Here is a 20995-nt window from a genome sequence, read left to right as displayed (position 1 = left end):
TTGGCATTTTTCAGTTAAGTATATTGTGAATCTTGGTGTCAGATAAATATTCTTTACTATATTGAATAAGTTCCTCCTACCTCTATTTCTCAGGAAAAAAAAAGATTAGGAAGACTTAAAATTTTGTCAAATGCTTTTTCAGCATCTAGCCTGATGATCAAAGTGGCTTTATTCCTGTGACCTAGTTTTATTGCATTATAGTTGTAAAAATTCTGCATTTACAATTTCTTCTTTTACTTGTGTTTGTTGTGTGTGTGTGTTGTGTGTGTGTGTGTATGTCGACTAATATCTAATGTCCTTCTAAATTTCCCTTGAAGATTTAAAAAATATATGCAGTCTCTGTTTACCAGAAAGCAATGTTCAATATATATCTGTTAAATTGAACTTGTAGTTTGTATTATATAGTGTCCATAACCTCATTAAATTTTCTGCAAAATATGTCAAAGGCTTAGATATTACAGTAATTTTTGTAATTTATTCTTTACATCTAACTAATATTTTGTTATATATTTTGATGTGATGTTGTCCTGTACGTAAAAATATATAATAGATTTTCATTATGGATGGTACTTATGAGTACTATAAAAATGGTGTTTGTTCTTAATCCTTCTGCTCTTAGTTCATTTCTGTCTCATTAATATTACCACCTCTGCTTTCTTACTGTTTTGTTTTCTTGTATTTCCTCTTATTTTTTATCTTTCTATATTATTTTGTTTTCAATATATTTCTTATAAATAACAGACCCAGTCTGAGAGCACGTGTTCTCATAGAGGAGTTTAGTTCATTTAACTTTGTTGTGATTTATTTGTTTTTACATCTATCACCTTATGTCTTGTTCTCTATGCTTTCTTTCCATTTTTTTTTCTTTTAAGCTTTTGCTTTATTCATTGGGTTTCTCTCCCAAGTAATTTTAATGCTCTCCTATTCGTGGTAATCTTTGAGTTAATTTAAATGTGTATGTGTATATGTATCTGTGGGGGTTGGGGGGAGACGTGGCTTTTTTTTTTTTTTTTTTTTTTTTTTAGCTGCACTAGGTCTTATTTGCCACATGCAAGATCTTCGTTGTGGCATGCAGGATCTTTTAGTTGTGGCATGCAGGATCTTTTAGTTGTGGCATGTGGGATCTAGTTCCCCCACCAGTTCTCTGATAGTTCCGGGCCCCCTGCATTGGGAGCATGGAGTCTTACCCACTGGACCACCAGGGAAGTCCCAGTATGTAGCTTTTTTATCTAGGACAGAATCATCTGTTTCTTTTGATGTCTTCTATTGGAAGTCAAGAAATTTATCTTCCTTTCACTTTCTTCTCTCCACACAGTTTTTACATTTTTAATAATCTTATACTTTATTATTTTATAGCCATTCTCATATAATGGCTAAGAGTGGTGCATACTCTAGTAGACTGTCTGCATTTGAATCCTGGCTCTTTGACTCTGGACACCCAATACCTTAGTTTCCTCTTTTTTTTTTTTTTTTTTTTAAGAATAGTCTCTATTTTTTTAAAAAATATTTATTTATTTATTTTGGCTGTGCTGGGTCTTAGTTGCGGCAGGTGGGATCTTTAGTTGTGGCATGCAGACTTTTTAGTTGCAGCATGCATGCAGGATCTAGTTCCCTGACCAGGGTTCGAACCCAGGCCCCCTGCATTGGGAGCGTGGAGTCTTACCCACTGGACCTCCAGGGGAGTCCTAGTTTCCTCTTTTTTAGCAGGGGATGGGTATAATAGTACAATGTCACAGAGTGGTTGGGAGGATTAAATAATTCATATAAAGTGCCTGATACATAATAAACATTTAATAAGTGCCACATGCCATGATTATTTTATCAATAACCATTATTTAAGCTTAACTCTGTTCTACTGATTTTATTGCTCACTTAATTTACTGCTCATTTCTTAATTGATCTCATCTTCCCCATCTTTATTTATTTATTTTGATTGATTTTTTTGTCATTGTTGGCTGAAGAATTTCCTCAACCAGGGGTTGGCAAACTTTTTCTTAAAGGGCAAGATAATTATTTTAGGCTTGCTGGCCATAAGGTCTCTGTCACAGCTACTCATTTCTGCCCTTGTACCTCAAAAGCAGCCATGGCAATACATAAACAAATGGCTAGCCAGCAGATCATAGTTTACCAATCCTTGCTTAAGACTTTTGTTACTGTTTTTTGTGGAATTTTGTTAGGAAGAATCTGTGGATTATATAGTTTCAAAGTCCTTGCCTGTCTGAGACTGTCTTCTGTTGCTAATATAGGTAAATGATGAGTTGACTTGTATGTAATTCTTAAATTAAAATTGTTTTTCCAGGACTTCCCTGGTGCCACAACTAAAGATCCCATGTGCTGCAACTAAGATCTGGTGCAGCCAAATAAATAAATTTTATAAATAAATAAATAAATAAATAAAATTTGTTTTCCCTCAAGATTCTATACTATAGAACTTGCTCTGCAGTGTTCAAGTGTTGTTGAGAATTATGATACAACCCAATACTTTCTTCTTTATGATAACTTTTTTTTTTCTTCCTGGATAGTTGGGGTCTGTTTTTCTTTATCCGTGGTGTTTGTCATTTCACCAGGGGAGGGTTTTTTTCTTTCCTGTGTTAAAAGAGCAAGCCCAAGAAGAAAAACTAGATTGTTACATTTACGCACCATGAACTTCAGCTATTTCAGATCACTTTATTGTCTTTCTTTTTTCCCCACTAAGGAAATTTTCTGGATATTGTATTCCAAAAGTTAGCAATAAAAATGTCATATCATTTTATCATTTCAAATTGCACATCATGGGAGAAACTAGATATTTTAAGTGGTAGAATGTTTACTGTTTTATGTAGTTTGGGCCCCCTGTATTTCAATTTAATGGGAGCATACAGCTGCACAGCCACAGAAAACATATTCAGGAAACAGTCTAAATAACTTACCCATGTTTGAGCATATTCAATCACTAAATGGTTATTAACTAAAATTTGTTAGTATAGTCAAAAAGTTATTACAGTGTTTTTTAAAAAATATTTATGTATTTATTTGGCTGTGCCGGGTCTTAGTTGCAGTACGTGGGATCTTCGTTGTGGCATGCGGGATCTTCTAGTTGCAGCATGCAGAATCTTTAGTTGTGGCATGCAAACTCTTGGTTGTGGCAAGTGGGATCTAGATCCCCGACCAGGGATCGAACCCCGGCCCCCTGCATTGGGAGCACGGAGTCTTAGCCACTGGACCACCGGGGAAGTCCCTACAGTGTTTTAAATTGTAATTCTAGCACAACCAACAGCGAAAACCTTGATTTTAACTTTATATCATAACACAGTGTCTTCTATAACCAATTATAGTAGATGTGGATTTTTTTTTATTTGCCATTTCAGATCTTGCATTTCAAGAATAATCATTTGCCTGATTTCAGAGCAAAATGCCATAGTTATTCTCATCATCACCATTGACTTCAGATGGCATGATTAATAGTGGATATTTTGGTCAATAGATAATTCTACAAGACAATGATGAGGGCAAGCCTGACTATGGGACTTCTGAGTTGATGCAGAAAGTGTAATTGTTAAATTTTTGAGCCACTGATATTGTTCATGCTATGCCTTGCTTCACATAAATACACCTTTATACAAAGTTAACTGTGTATAAAAATTAAATAAGATACATAGCTTTATGAAAGGAAATATTCCTTGACTTTGTCCTTATCTTTTATCATTCTGTAAGTCTTCTGTTTTTCAAATATCTGCAGTCCTTTTACTAGGTATAATGTTAGACTGGCTCTTATCATGAAACCTAATATTAGAAAATGCTGAAGAGACTAATAGATTATCAAAGAGTACCTGTAAAATAGTTACTAACAGAAGTCAAATCAGACTTAGAAGGCAATTAGGTCATTGAAAAGAAAATTGATCTGCTGTTGCTTAAGTATGTTTTTAAAAAAATTCTTAGGACATTTTCATTTAATGTAGCACCCTTCTTTGGAAGCTAAATCATCCCAAGGAAATGCTATAGTACAACTACAATGCATCATACCATAGGAACTTTTTTTCTCCACTCTGTGTAAAAAGGGCAGAAAGATTCTTCCAGGCTGCACCTAGGCATCATACCTTGAGGAATTCAGAAGAATTGAGAGAGGGGCACTTTTTTGAAACCTCATCTTGCAGGTTTTTCTTCTCCTTTCCCCAAGCCTAATGTGAGAAAACAAGACACTAAGCCCTCATATAAGAAAAATGTTAATATATTAGTCTGCAAAGAAGAAGTCCTATTGTTACTAGAAAGGATAAGTCATTCCAGAATTAACTATGTTTAGAATACTGCATTTATGGGAGGCATTGGCCATCTAAAGTACCCTAGAGAGGGCTATTAGGATGTTGAAGTTCTGGAAACAAGTTCTGAGAAACCTTTAGTAGAGACATGACACTATGCTTTTATGTATTCAGAGGGCCAGCATATATGAGGAAGCAGTTATATTTTTTTATTTCTCTAGAAAATTAAATTAGGACAATTTGTAAGAGCTACAAAGAATTAGATTTGGGCTCTGCATGAGGAAAAAAGTTCAATTAATATGGCCAACAATGGTTACACCGCAGAAGTGGTGACCTCCCTCTCAGAAATAATCAGAGGCTGTGTGATCATCCTTATAAATTCAGTAGGCAGGTTCATCATTGAAGAGAGGTGCGTCATATTATATGAAGTTTTTTTCTAACTCAGAGTTCTCTGATATTGCATATTAATTACCTCATTTGTCCTATGCATCATTTTAAAACAGGAATGGTAGAGGTGGGAATTTTGTGGTAGGAGAATCAAACCAACAGAAAATAAGAAACTGGGCTTCCCTGCTGGCGCAGTGGTTGAGAATCTGCCTGCCAATGCAGGGGACACGGGTTCGAGCCCTGGTCTGGGAAGATCCCACATGCCGCGGAGCACCTGGGCCCGTGAGCCACAACTACTGAGCCTGCGCGTCTGGAGCCTGTGCTCCGCAACAAGAGAGGCCGCGATAGTGAGAGGCCCGTGCACCGCGATGAAGAGTGGTGCCCGCTCGCCGCAACTGGGGAAAGCCCTCACGCAGAAACGAAGACCCAACACAGCCAAAAATAAATAAATAAATAAATAAATTTATAAAAAAAAAGAAAATAAGAAACTTGTTGATGTTATAACCTGTCCATTTTTTTGTTGTTGTTCATTCCGTCAGTACTACCAAAAGAGAATTTAAGGCATAATGACTCATTATGTTGTGGAAAAGCCAGAATTAGAGCCCAAGTCTTTTGCATTTCTATTAAAGAAAAATAAGTGAAAGTCATGAAAATCTTGAGACAGGTAGTGTTGTTGCTATCTGATTATTTGACTTACCACACATAGAAAAACGTTTTTTTTTCTTATTACTAAAACAATGTAGAAAAATCTACTGTGCTTTGAACAAGTCTAGAGTTGTTATTGCTGTTGTCATTATTGTCAATGATAGAATAATGTAAAAATGTTTTATTCTTAACTAGAACAGATCTAATGTATCTCCATTTACTTATAGCAAAGACTATCATGGAATTATGAGTAAAAGATGTATAGTGATGAACTTTGTATAGAATTCCATTGTTTTGATCAGTTCCAATGTATAATTGTTTTAGAAATTGATGTGCAGGAAGTAGATTAAGCCATTAACACAAGGAGCGGGCAGAGCAGAGCTTCACTGTCACTCTACAAGCAGCCTGGAATTCAAAAGAATTCCTCTCTCTCTACCTTTCTATGGAAATGGGTTGTGAATTAATGTAAACTCAAGACACCTTTAGCTTTCCAGAGCAGCTAGATTTAAAAATTACTCCAAAGCCTACATTTAAAGGGAGACAGGAGAGTATGAGAAAATTGCCTAGCAGCATATTCCTGTGTAGCATGTTTCACTTAAAGCAAGCTGGTTTTTTACTTAAGTGCTTTGACGTGGTCAGCAGATGAAGATTGAATAGACTGAGAGAACTACTCCTTGAAGGACCTTGCCTGATACACTGCTAAGGCCTAAATGAGAGTGTGCACGGCTGCTGCCCTGACTTGCCATTATCAGTGACCAGGGCACAGGAGCTCAGCCTGAAAGTGTCAGCACATATTCTTTAATAAACATTCTGAGTCGCTCCACATAAAGCAGATACTCTGTTTGGGAGTAAGCCAGGATAAAAAGATATAGAAACCTCAAGCAGTACAGGATGTGCTTTGTTTGGTAAAGTGAATTTAACCTTAGTTGTAGGAGAATATATAAGTATGATTTGCCATAATAACTCATTCAGTCATTTAAATGACTGGGCATATGCCGTCACAGAACTCACAGGACAGTAGGAATAACAGATCATGATAAAGCTAAAATTTTAAGAACTCTGTGTCCCCTCTGTAATCAGTGGAGATAGGGAATGAGAATGCTGCTTTAATTCAGGAGTAGCAACACTTTGACTGCTTCTGGCCAGATCTTTCCCTATTTCTATTCATTTGGACCACATTTCTCTTGATGTTGTGATACCGCCTCCTCTGTCACTGCTTCCTCGCTCTTTCCTTTCACCTTAAATATTGGTTTCCAACTCATTCTACCCTTTCTTTACCCTTCTCTTCAACCTTCAGTTCTCCATGGACAACTTCATTTCAGGTCTTTGCGGCTAACATATTTATGCTAATGATTCCCAGCTTTAACCTCTCTCTTCTAAGCTTTAGACCCATATTTCCACCTATCTCCTGAACATTTTCATCTGAATATGCTATGGACTCCTTGAATTCAGCAGGTCCTATCTGAATTCATTTTTTTTCTCAAACCTTTTCTATTCTTTTTATCTCTTGATTAGTGATATGCAGGCTACCTGGTAGCCTAAGCCAGTCATGCTGTCCGCCTTTTTCACTCTTAACTCATCACAGCTAATTAATCATTAAGTTATATACTTTCTGCCTCAAGTTATTTCAGATACCTTTCCTTCTTTCCATGACCACTGCCATCACCTCAGTTCACATTTGCAACATTTACAAGAGCTTTTATGATCTTCTCTGAGGCTGGTTCTTGTTTTCCAACTCATCCTTCACACTGTAGCCAGAGAAATTCTTTCTGAATGCCTGTGTGATTGTGGCACTCCTCCACTTAAAACTTTCAGTGACCTCATATTGTCTGCAGTTGTTACAATTTCAAGTATCTTTAAGGATTAGGCAAATAATGTATGTGAGTGCAGTGGGCCAAGTTTGAGACAATAGGGGAGAACAGGGAGGCACTCCTGTTTAAAGAAATTCATATTTAGAATTTTTAAAAATATGTGACAAGTCTATCAGAGAATCTGATGTTGTCTATGCCTATGAGTGCAACCAAGCTTAAACTACTGAGCTCTGCACATGCAATGTTTCTTTGATATCAGGTAAATCCTTTAGATGGACCACTTGAAACTCTGAGCTATTGCAGAGACTGACATAACCAGTGAGTCATGTTTGGTTGTTTTGTTTCTAAGTCAAAACATACCAGAATAAAGAGTATTGGTTTATTATTTTAAGTACCACTGTCTTCATATTGGAGGCTGTGGAACATAATGAAAAATTTATGGCCTTTGGAGTCAGTGTTGACCTAGGTTCACTTACCAGTTCCGCTGCCTATTAGCTGTGTGATTTTGAGCTAGTCATTTAGTGACTTTGAGCCCCAATTTCCTACTCTGTTAAGAAAATTAAGAAAGAAATAAAATTTTCAAGATTGAGAATACAAAATCAGATAACAGCTTAAAATTATCCAGCCCAATGCTTGGTACATAGTAACTCTTCAGTAAAAGATAGCATCCAGACAGGTAGGAATAATTTAAGAAGTGACAATAAATATACGAAAATCTAATCCCCCCCACTGCATCCTTCTCAGCAATCATACTGGTGACCTAAGAAGAGCAAACCTGTTGGAAGACATTATCAAGTGAAACAGGCAATTGGAAACTGACAAGCACATGATTCACCAGGCAACTAAAAACCAGGAACTTACCCACCTAGTTGTCTGGCTAGCTGAAAATGGAATTTAAGCCTAGAAAGTGTTGATACTGACAAATTCATGAGCATGATGGGAATATGGACTCTCTACAACAATGCATAATACACTAAGCCCTTTTTTACTCTTCTGTCTACATATAATCTTTAATTATTATTATTTTTTTTTTACTAAAAGTGATATTAACTGAAAATTTAATTCAGTAGTATTAGGATATATAGGAAATTTTATTTCGATTTATTCTCTATAGCTATATAAATTTGAAGCACCAAAGGAAGGAGGTAAACGACTTAGTTTTCTTTTCTTTTTTTGGCCACGCGACGTGGCCTGTGGCATCTTAGTTCCCCGACCAGTGATCAAACCCAGGCCCCTGCAGTGACAGTGCCAAGTCCTAACCACTGGACTGCCAGGGAAGTCCCTAGTTTTCTTTACTAGAACGTTTAGCATTGGTAAGGAAAGAGGGCTGTTCTATTTATATTTTATCCTGATGCACAAATATATTAATTTTATTTTGATTAACCTAGGAACATTAAAGAAGTCTTGAAACACTTTCATCATTCACTTAAGGGAAAAAATATATACTGTCTTCTCAAGCTTTGCACTTTTCATTTTGTTTTTTAAACATTTAAGTGTACTTTGCTTAGTAATTTGTGTACCCAGCTGACATGGTTAAAATAGGGGGCTGGGTAGCTGACAGTGTGCTTTTCTGCCTTACCACAGAGCTATAGTGACATTGAGTAGAGCGGTGTAGATAATAACCTGTTGGCAGAATGATATCCACTGAACTCCTGATTGTACTTACAGTGGAGAGACTAGAAAAAACAAAGTAGAAAGCTAGCTTGTTTTAAAGAGGCAAGACAAAGACTTAGAGTTTCAGCTTCTTACTTTGCAGCAGTATATCTCACCCCAAATAGACTTTCATGCCCAGATAAATAACACTATATTTAAGTAACAGAACGACGTTAATATTATTCAGTTAAGAGAGGATGGTTTCTAAGAAAGCAAAGCTGAAGTATTTAAGAGAGTGTTGAAACACAAAGATAGACAAGTGCTATCTTTACTGGCCATGGTAAAATTCTCTTTTGGTTTTAAGGACTATTGCTAAAAGGTTGATTAAGATACATATGGTGGCATTCTGTGCCTTGATATTACATTTTAATGTTTATCTTTTTTTCTTAAAGGAATGATTATTTTTGGTCGATACCTTCTAAATATTTTTCTTTTTTCTTCCTCCTTCCCTCCTGTCCTTCCTTCCTTCCTAACTTGCAGCTCCTCAGAGAAATTTTGAAATTGCCTTCAAGATGTTTGACTTGAATGGAGATGGAGAAGTAGACATGGAGGAGTTTGAACAGGTAAGTTTTCCTGGAAATTTCCTTTGAATACATTAATATTTAACACATTTTCATGTGCCTTGGAGTTACTGTGGCCTTGGTCAGTATATTCTGATGCTATCCAATTTTTGAAGTACCTAAGGTATCATTTTTCAGAATTATCTCCACTTTTAATAGGTGAGGTTTTTTGTTTGTTTTTACTCTAAATGTAAGGAATTATTTGAGCATATTATTAAGGTCAATGTTGCTCTGATTCCCCAACATGAATTAGACTCTAATGCTGAGAGGCTAAGTTGTGGTTATTCAATCATATATTCAATCAACATTTATTAAATAGCTCCTTTGTGCCAGGCAGTTCCAGAATACAAGGATGAATGACATATGTTCTGAAAGGATTGCTGTAAGAGAAGGAAAAATGGTACGATGCCTTTTACTGTAGCAGGTTCCAGCCATAAAAGTATATAGTTTCTTCTGAATCCTAGGAAGAGATTACATTTCCATCAAACTTCTGTTCTTGGAGGGCCATAGTATCTCTCCAGGTATAATTATTATGATTGGTAGAAGTGGTTTCAAAACAGAAAAAAATGTATATGTGGGAGATAACATTTTTGTATTCACAATGAGTAAAGGGGCAAAAAGGAAGTGGGAGAAAGTATCAGGAATAGTGTATCTTTAAATAAGAAATGCATAGAGACAAATGTTTCAAAATACCTACAGATATTTATTCAAATTTGCAAGCTATGTCCATCTAATACCTTCACTTTTCATAATTCTGCACGTCACTGGTGTTACCAGGTGGCCTCAAATGATTATAAATAGAACTTATTTTGGTATTTTTAATTTTATTTTACACAGAACTATTTTATTTTTATTGAGATATAGTTAACATATAACATTGTTTTAGGTGTATGACATAATGATTTGACCTATGTATATACTTTGAAATGATTACCACAATAAATTTAGTTAATATTCATCACCACACATAGTTAGTTTTTTTTCTTGTGATGAGAACTTTTAAGATCTCCTCTCTTAGCAACTTTCAAATATACAATTTAGTTTTGTTAACTATAGTCTCCATGCTTATATCCCCAAGGCTTATTTATCTTATAAGTGGAAGTTTAGACCACCTTCACTCATTTTGCCCACCCTCCATCCCCTGCTTCTGGCAACCAACAATCTGTTCTCTGTGTCTGTGAGTTCAGCTTTTTTTTGGATTCCACATATAAGTGAGATCATACAGTATTTGCCTTTCTCTGTCTGGCTTATTTCATCTAGCATAATGCCCTCAGCGTTCATCCGTGTTATCACAAATGGCAGGATTTACTTCTTTTTTTATGTCTGAATAACATTCCAGTGTGTGTGTGTGTGTGTGAGTGTATCATATTTTCTTTATCCATTCATCTGCCAGTGGACACTTAGGTTGTTTCCATGTCCTGGCTATTGTAAATAATGCTGCAATGAATATGGTGGTGGGGCTGAAGATATCTCTTCAACATAGTGATTGGTTTCCTTTGGATAAATACTCAGAAGTGGAATTGCTGGATCATATGGTAGCTCTAGTCTTAATGTTTTGAGGAATCTTCATGCTGTTTTCCATACTGGCTACGCCAGTTTACATTCCCACTAGTGCCTGAGGATTCCCTTTTCTCCACATCCTCACCAACATTTTTGGCATTGCTGTTGAAATGCTGAATGACTTGGAGCAGTCACTCCACCATTCTGCTCACTTGACGGAGAAAGGAGTATTAATTTCATCTAATATGATCCCTTGATAACTGGCCTTGTTAAACTGATGGAACTTGTAACATTGATCACAAGAAATTTTGATGTAAAAACTCTTTAGAGAAACAAAAATAATTATAAGGTGGTTCAGGAGTGAATAGCTCTCATTAGAAGTTTCTCTGCTTCATCGTTCTACATTTTACATTTTTGGGCAATATAATAATTCTTTTAAGTTGAAAGTGCACTAAGCTTTAAAACATTCAAACTTTGATTTCCAGCTAAATAGGTATTTTCTTGACGGTAAATTTGTCAAGCTTACAAAAAAAGTTAAACAGAACCAGTATGAGGACACACATATTTCATCATTGTGTATCTTCAAAGTCAATGTGGTGTGAAGCAAACTAATACCTAATATTACTTTTATTCATCTTTTTCAAAAATCACTTTGATCATGCATAAACATAAATTACTAAAAAGCATTACTCAACTGTAAATAGTGTAAGTTTTCTCTGACCTTTCTTTTCTTTTTTTATAAATTTATTTATTTTATTTATTTATTTTGGGCCGCACTGGGTCTTCATTGCTGCACGTGGGCTTTCTCTAGTTGCGGTGAGCGGGGGCTACTCTTCATTTGCAGTGCACGGGCTTCTCATTGCGGTGGCTTCTCTTGTTGCAGAGCACAGGCTCTAGGCGCGCGGACTTCAGTAGTTGTGGCATGTGGGCTCAGTAGTTGTGGCTCACGGGCTGTAGAGCGCAGGCTCAGTAGTTGTGGCGCACGGGCTTAGTTGCTCCACAGCAGATGGGATCTTCCCGGACCAGGGCTTGAACCCATGTCCCCAGCATTGGCAGGCAGATTCTTAACCACTGTGCCACCAGGGAAGCCCCCAGATCCTTTTCTTTAACCCATTTCATAGCAGATCATAAAACAGAACTAACCTAGCAAAAGATATATTTTTAAAAATCTCATAACTGTTTGGGCTACATTCACCTGAGGCTGTGACAGAAATGTTTCTTTAGTATGAAAGTATGAGTTGTGAGACAGAAGAAAGGAATGAAATTTCCACATACACTCTTCAGCACCACACTTTTGAAGCTAACATACACATTTCCACCATAGGAAGGGTATAAGCTGCAATATTATAGCACAGACAAAATTTAAATCATGACAGGTCTTGACGTTGATGCTCAATACTGGTTCACTGCTATTGGAAAATTCTTCAGTTCTCACACCCAGGCAGAGAAAATGAATTGTGTATTGCCTTCAAATAGAAGCAGCACTGTACTGATTATCCTGTATTTCAATTTAATGTCTAAAAAACTTCAACTTAAATAATTTTAAAATCTATTGTATACCTATCTTTCAAGTCTCCATGTGCATGAAAAACAAATGTCAAGAAATCTTATTTACATGATAAAACATGAACCCAGAAAAAAATCATAATCAGAAGCATTTATGATATTAACCTAGAGTTATAAGGAGACTTAGAGACAATGATCTCTAACCGTGAACTTTTCCAATGAGAAAACTAAGGCCCAAAGAAGTTAAATGAACTGCATAAATTGTGCTTTCACTGCAGAGCAACAGAATTAGACCCTGTGTGTCCTGATTCCCCATCTTGTGTCTTTCCATTATACTACTTTTACCTTTTAGAGCCAGAGACTTTTAAATTGTGTTAAATAAGTCTTTTTATGGTCATAGGTAATAAATAAAACAAATAAAAGACACTTAACCATGGAAATCCATTGTTACAAATCTTGTTTTTAAGTATTATGCTTTTCTAATTTGGCAATTTAAAAATCATTATCCACAAGGCTATATATATTATTTATTTATATAATATACCTTTATTATCTATCCTTACATATCACAATTTTAATTATTCTGAATAGTTGTTTTTTTAGCTTGTTAAGAGGTAGAAAAGATTGCAGGAACTTGTGAAAAAAATGCTTTATCAATCATAGACTTGCCTCAAAAAGCTCATTTTATATTGTTAGGCCATGGTTGCTAGTCCCCCAAATTATTCTTTCTCAAAAACTCGTTGTTGTTTTTTTTTTGTATTTTTTTTGTATTTTTTTTTTTTTTAAACATCTTTATTGGAGTATAATTGCTTTACAATGGTGTGTTAGTTTCTGCTTTATAACAAAGTGAATCAGCTATACATATACTTATATCACCATATCTCCTCCCTCTTGAGTCTCCCTCCCATCCTCCCTATCCCACCCCTCTAGGTGGTCACAAAGCACCGAGCTGATCTCCCTGTGCTATGCAGCTGCTTCCCACTAGCTATCTATTCTACATTTGGTAGTGTATATATGTCCATGCCACTCTCTCACTTCGTCCCAGCTTACCCTTCCCCCTCCCCGTGTCCTCAAATCCATTCTCTATGTCTGCGTCTTTATTCCTGTCCTGCCCCTAGGTTCTTCAGAACCATTTTTTTTTTTAGATTCCATATATATGTGTTACCATACAGTATTTGTTTTTCGCTTTCTGACTTACACTTCACTCTGTGTGACAGTCTCTAGGTCCATCCACCTCACTACAAATAACTCAATTTCGTTTCTTTTTATGGCTGAGTAATATTCCATTGTATATATGTGCCACATCTTCTTTATCCATTCATCTGTCGATGGACACTTAGGTTGCTTCCATGTGCGGGCTATTGTAAGTAGAGCTGCAATGAACATTGTGGTACATGACTCTTTTTGAATTATGGTTTTCTCAGGATATATGCCCAGTAGTGGGATTGCTGGGTCCTATGGTAGTTCTATTTTTAGTTTTTTAAGGAACCTCCATACTGTTCTCCATAGTGGCTGTATCAATTTACATTCCCACCAACAGTGCAAGAGGGTTCCCTTTTCTCCACACCCTCTCCAGTGTTTATTGTTTGTAGATTTTTTGATGATGGCCATTCTGACTGGTGTGAGGTGATACCTCATTGTAGTTTTGATTTGCATTTCTCTAATGATTAGTGATGTTGAGCATCCTTTCATGTGTTTATTGGCAATCTGTATATCTTCTTTGGAGAAATGTCTATTTAGGTCTTCTGCCCATTTTTGGATTGGGTTGTTTGTTTTCAAAAGCTCATTTAAAACTTCTCAAAGATTAAACTAATTCCCCATCTTCTCTTGGAGAATTACTTCATACCAACTTTATGTTTCACATTATCATTCTAATAAATGTGTTATCTCAATATCTATGTGATATCAAGTATTTGCCTATAGCTATACTGCCTCTCATCACAACTGGAGAGTCAGTAGTGAGAAGTGTGAAATTTTTAAACGTCTCCTGAGATATGGAAGGTATTACTGTGAGGTTGATGATTAGTTTAATGTTGTATGTGAGGTTTTGAGCCTAAAACAAATGCATACTTTTTTCTAAAGAGAGATTTTAAAAGGTATCCCAATTATAAAGGTGTCAAGCATGTGTGTTAGAATACCAGTTCAATTATTTGCTAGCTACTTGACCTCAAGCAAGTTATTTAATAGTGTACCTCAAATTCCTCATCTGTAAAATGAGAATAATCATGGGGCTTATCTCATAGGACTGTTGTGAGCATTAAAAGAGAGCATTGTAGCACAGTGTAGGCAAACAGTAAGCAGTCGATAGTCAGTTACTATTCTTACTTTTCCATATTTTCCACCTTGTAATGTTTTTCTGGACGGGGGTTTCCTTCTCCATTAGGTTCAGAGCATCATTCGCTCCCAAACCAGCATGGGAATGCGTCACAGAGATCGTTCTACAACTGGTAACACCCTCAAGTCTGGCTTGTGTTCAGCCCTCACAACCTACTTTTTTGGAGCTGATCTCAAGGGGAAGCTGACAATCAAAAACTTCCTTGAATTTCAGCGTAAACTTCAGCACGATGTTCTGAAGCTGGAAGTAGGTATTCCTTGGACTTCAGGGCACTGTCCATCATGTATGCACGTAGAGCTGCTGGGTTGGGAGGGGCCTGCACTATAAGTATTCTTTCAATCTACCTCCAACCATGAGAACTGATTGGTTTGAGCCTTATCAGTGATCTACAGCCTGACAGCAGTAGGAAATAATATGTCTTACAATAAGTTTGTTCTGGGACTGAAAGCCAAAAAAGTCTAAATTGAAAATCTTAGTTGTCTTTGGATACTCAGCTTGAGGAAAAAGAAGTTCAGGGGTCAGAGCAGTTCTCAACCTGAGCATGTATGTTTATTGTGTAGAAGGCACCAAAGAGGTAAGGAGAGGGGGATAATAAGGAGCTCTTTCTATGAAAGTTTACAAAGGTAGTAACAGCTGGAAACACAAAATGTCAGAAATAAAAATATATGTGCTCAGAGTTACAAAGGTGTCATACTGGGTTTGGGGATTTACTTTTCCACTTAAAGTTTAGACCATCATGGTGTTCAGTTCCTGGACACAACTCTGTAAGAGCATTACCTTTTTCTATGTGTGTACTTGTTGAATTAAGTATGTTTGGGGTTAATTGGCTACTGAGTCTGTTCAGTTCAAAACGTTCATTAAATGCCTTCTATATGCACGTTAGTCTGGAGACAAAAAAATGAAGTCTCTGATTATTAAAAATTCCCTTATGCTGGTGTTCCTCAACCTCTGTTTTTGGTTAACATATGCCCTACCTTAATGTTACTTGAAATTTCAAAACATTAAATACTATGACTAAAAACACATAAAAGTATTGGAGAAAAGCACTGCTTTGTTTTTAAACTCTGAATATTACTTCTCTATCTGCTCTCCTGTTTTTCCCTGGAGATTCTAATATACTACTCCCACCTCTTCCACCCACTTCCCTCAGTTGAGACAGTTTGAAAAATCACAACTGAATTCCCATTACTGGTAAGAACACTGTTTAATATTCATTCTCTAGGAGAAAAGCAGAATAGATCATACTAAAAATCAGATCTAACTTTGGAATGTGCTTTTGTACTGTTTTTTTTGGAAATGGTATAATTAATATTCAAGGAACTTACCTCAAAATAATGGTTTTCCACAATTCAGGAGGCTCTTGTAGCCCTTATAATGCATGGTAAGTACTATATATTTATTGTATATATAGTGCAGGGGACACAAAACTTTACCTCTACCCTCCTAGGGTCTCCACCTGGGCCTGAGTCTTAAATTGACATAAGACAGATTAACAAGAGAAAAGTATACAGATTTTTACACATACATGAGAATCCCCATAGGAAAATGAAGATCCAATGAAGTGGCTAGGCCTAATTGTTTATATACTAAGTTGAACAAAGAGAGGCAACTTAGCTTTGTGAAGTTTGCATTCTTATCACCAGAAAAGGGGAGTCAAAGTCGAGAGTAATTTGTACAAACAGATCTTGTTAAAATAATTCTTATCTTCCTTTAGTCCCCCATATATTTTAGTTACTTGTCCACAGTTGCCTGTCTTTGTTTCTTTCCTGGTAGTATAAGGAGGACATCTTTCACATGGGAGTTTCACTTCCGTCTTTGAGGAGTCCAACAGTTTTTGTGTAAGAGTTGGTATGTACCAGGATTCTAGACCTATGCCATAGTATGCATACCTGTAATGGTCTTCTTTGGAAGCATTATAACATAATCTAGGAGTGTAAATTATTTAACTTATTAATTATGTAATTACAATTTAACATATAGTATACATCCATCAAATGTAGTTAGAGAATAAAGCACAAGCTAGAATGGTACTTTTAACAAACTTTAAACAACAATACAAGGTTATCAGAGCATGGAGCAGATGCCTGCTTCACCACAATCTAGCCTGACAGTCATTCCTGGATGGAGTCTCCAGAGACAGAGCATGGGACTTTTGTCTTTTATCCTGAGATGCTATAGAGCTTAAAGCCCACTAACATATTGTGTAGATTGCCAACGAATGTTACAAAGCAGATAAATGTAGAATGTTATAAAGCAGATAAATGTAGAATGTTATGAAGCAGATTAGGGATTTCATACATGTATACCTGCACATAACCTACACCCAAATGCAGAAGAAAAGAGATCTAAAAGAATATATCTAAGATATTTATTCTAGAAAGCCCTCTTGTATTTGACATTGACTTGGATCATCTGTAGGCTTTGGGCCAAGACATACCAAGACTGTTCTGTTTGACAATCAGCAATTCCTCCTGTAAGGGAACCAATAGACTCTTTTGTGAAAGAACCCAGCCTAAAACGTAATAAATATTCTATTTATTACATAAATGTTTAGTAATCCTGAGTCCCTTCTTTCCATATAATACACAAGTTCAATGAATAAGTGCCTCCTTATCAATAAGCCCCATATTCAAAGTTTCATCAATCAGTACTGTGTCTTCCCAACTAGATGTGTAATTCTTTGAGGAGGTGTGAATAGCAGAAAGAGCAAAGGCTTTGGTGTACTCATAACGAGACCTTGGTTAAAATTTTCTTTCTACCACTTACTGGCTATCTGACATTCGATGAGTTATTTATTCTCTCAAAGCCTATATCCTCATTTATACAACACGGTGATGATTAAGTGAGATGATGTTTCTTATAGGCTGAATTGTGTCTTCCCCCAGAATTGCTATGTTGAATCCCAACCCCCAGTCTGGAGATAGGGCCTTTAAAGATGTGATTAAGTTAAAATGAGCCTATTAGGGTGAGCCCTAATCCAGTCTTCCTGGTAGCCTTATAAGGAGAGGAAATTTGGACACACAAAGAGACACAGACACCAGGGGTGTACGTACACAGAGGGACAACCATGTGAAGAGACAGCAAGAGGGCAGCCAACTGCAAGCCAAGGAGAGAGGCCTCAGAGGAAACCAACACTGCCTACACCTTGTTCTTGGACTTCCAGCCTCCAGGACTGTGAAAAAATAAATTTCTGCTATTTGTCACCCAGTTGGTAGTGTTTTATTATGGCAGCCCTAGTGAACTAACACAGTGGTGCATGCCTAAAACCCTTGGCATGTACTATGCCTTTAACAGATACTTTCACCTTCTTTTGTATACCCTCTGCCCTTTAGTATGACAGTTGGCGTGTAGTAGACACGTAAACAGGTCATCTCAGATGAATGACTGAAAGTCCTTACTTTCATTTTGAAATATTTTTCTGATAAAACATCTAGAAAATGGAAGCAGTTTTTGTTTTTGTGAAACACTTTTAATTTTACTTTTCAAAGTTTGGGTAATTTATCCCCTCACTGAATATGAAATATAATATCATCACAGCCAAGAGGAAAATAAGAATGATTAACAGTATCTTAACTTTCATATGGGTTTTATAGTTCCATCATTCTTTCTATTTATCTCTTACCAGTTTTATTTCACTGCTTACTTATCTACTTTAAAATTTTAGATCGAGAAGACTTATAGCTCCATTTGGTTATTTCTATCTTTTTCTCACCACAGTAGCTTTGAGAGTGAAGAGAACACTATTTATCTGTCAATTTTAATTTCCACAGTGTTTAGGGAAGGGGAAAAAGTCCATGAACATTTATCAAATGCCTACTATGAGCCAGGCATTGTACAGATATTACATGCCTTCTTTATTTTAGTTCTCGCCCAACCCTATTGGGTTTGGCAGTATTATACCGGTGTTACAGAGGTAGAAACTGAAATTCGAAAAGATAAAAGTTGCAGAGCTATTAAATGGTACAACCAGGGTTCCAACTCACTCTTTCAGACTGAACTCTTCTATTCATCATCTGATTGTTATTACTTTTAGTCTGAGATGAGGTTTCTGTGCCTGACTTATTTAGAGCTCTAAAGAAAAACAAAACGTTCTGAAATTTAGAAACAAAAAAGAAATTGTCTTGAATATTTATAGTCTCCCTTCTTCAGCACCATGTTTTTCCAGTTCCTTTGCCCTTCAAGTTGAATGTTATGACAGAAGAAATACACTGTTCTTTTGTGTTGATAAGATACTACATAAACTAGCCGTTTAGTTTCTTTTCATAACAATCATTAACTTGTTAGATTTTTTTAGAGTGTTCTAATGCTCTTATCTCTGGTCATATTTGTTTTATTCTACCCTTATGTCTTTATTTGGGTACTCAAAAAGCATGGGTTTGAAAGAATGACTTAAGAATGCACAGTTTTATAAGAAAAGATAAGTCAATAATGGTGAAATACCTTTGTGTTTAAGGCTGTTGGGAAAAGGAGTTATAATGACTTGGAATAAAATTATGAACTATTTATTTAATTAAATACTTAAATTTTCACATGCATATAAGAGCCACATATACATGCATTTTAATAAATCATAATGGCTTAATGTCAAAAAAAGAATGCACAGTTTTTTTAAAAATCCCTTTTGAAGTTATTAAAAATTCCATCTAAGTCTCCCAAGAACTATTTAGCTGAGTTCCTTGGAGACAGGTGCCAAGTCTAATTTCAGTTAATATATTCATTGATTTCTTGAGGACTACAGCAAGTAGGATGTCAGTCAAAAATGAAAGGTAATACAGAGCTCTTTGAAAGATTATGATTAATTTTAATTTGGGGGGAGGAGAAAAAGGAGCTGTCATTATGTCAAAGAAAAGCAAAAACTAATTTATACAAGAAGGAAGAAACCAACTCCAGAATACACAACAAGGAAACTGAAAGAGTATCATCTAATGGAATTCCAATCTGTAGCATGATCTTTTTTATTAGTTTTGGGGGTTCGCATGCTTATTGCATAACCAACAAGATTATCACATTTTAAGATAGAATGAGTATCAACAATCTGAAGGTAAATTAGATATAGTTCAAAGGGTAACAGTAACTGTCTTACATTCCCAGTCTTCAAGAAAAAAAATATTGAAGTTAACTAGATTTGTTCAGTCAGAAAGAAAGATAACAGGGAAACATAAAGAACTATGCTAATTATTCCCATCTACCAATAAGAGTAGAGCAAAAAAATGAGGGTTAATTTAATTTAAATATTAAGGAACTCAATATTAAGGAATTCCAGAATTGCCTACCCTTTAGATCATCAGGCTCACATCTTTGTACTCATCTCTTTAAAGTACTAAAGTAGAATTAAATCTTTCTTGTCCCGATACAGAGGGCCATATTGAAAGACAAACTTCAGCTCTTTTCTTGGCTGAAAGATTGTGGGAAAGGAGACCAGAATGCTTTCAACCAAACACTTTCTGGAACTAGAACACTCTTGGCAGAGCAGATTTCTTTTTATCTTAATATCCTGGTTTGGGTTTTTTTTTCCCTGGGAAACTGACTCTTATTATGTAAACTTAAAGATGAGAGTTGACTTTGATTTAATTAAATCTAAGAAACAAAATGTGATATGTTCATTGGGTTTCTTTTAGTTTTATTCTTCCACTTTTGCCTCTACAAAGCAGAATGTGGATAGTAATAAATCTATAGTTCCTTATTCCATCCTTAGATGTTTTCAGCTTGAATTTTCCAAAAGTCATTAAAAGGGTTATTAAAGAGTACTTGTCTCTTTTAGGGATTTATAACTTTAAGGAGCCAAGTACATGTTTAAAGGTTTAAAAAAAAAAACCTTTATTATTATCTTAATAACCTTGTTTTAAACCTAGTCTTTCTTTGCCTGGGACACCAAGGGACTTTTTAGGAAATAATCATCACTTTAAAAAATAGAAATATAGAGACTTCCCTGGTGGTCCAGTGGATAAGACTCCATGCTCCCAATGCAGGGGGCCCAGGTTCAATCCCTGGTCGGGGAACTAGATCCCACATATGTGCCACAACTAAGAGTTTGCATGCCACAACTAAGGAATCTGCATGCCACAACTAAGAATTCCACATGCCACAACTAAAGATCCCGCATGCTGCAATGAAGCTCCCACATGCCTCAACTAAGACCCGGCACAGCCTAAATAAATAAATTAATTAAATATTTTTTTAAAAATAGAAATATATAAAAATAATAGAATAAAAATTTAATTGCCCTCAATAATTCCTTATAAATCAGTCACCCATGACTTGATGTCAACACTTTTTAAAGCTCATTCTGTCTTCTCTCTGTACCACATTGTCAGGTAGGTTCAAAGTCTTGCCCTGATGAAACCAAGTTAGCTCTCAGGGTGA

At 36.0% G+C, this 20995-nt stretch overlaps 1 protein-coding gene across 2 annotated transcripts in view; it reads left to right on the top strand.

Annotated features, from left to right (window-relative positions):
- The window catches only part of MICU1 (mitochondrial calcium uptake 1), a 215715-nt gene that overhangs the window by 122014 nt on the left and 72706 nt on the right, over positions 1 to 20995 (top strand). For both annotated transcript variants that reach the window (XM_082406888.1, XM_082406887.1), the window contains 2 exons: positions 9212 to 9294; positions 14681 to 14878. In XM_082406888.1, the coding sequence (XP_082263014.1) occupies positions 9212 to 9294; positions 14681 to 14878 (281 nt within the window). The remainder of the gene's footprint in view (positions 1 to 9211; positions 9295 to 14680; positions 14879 to 20995) is intronic.

The sequence above is a fragment of the Balaenoptera borealis genome (genome assembly GCF_965194805.1).
Source record: "Balaenoptera borealis genome assembly, chromosome: 10".
NCBI classification, from domain to species: Eukaryota; Metazoa; Chordata; class Mammalia; order Artiodactyla; family Balaenopteridae; genus Balaenoptera; species Balaenoptera borealis.
Note: the sequence above shows the minus strand (reverse complement) of the source record. Positions and strands in the feature narration are given on the sequence as shown.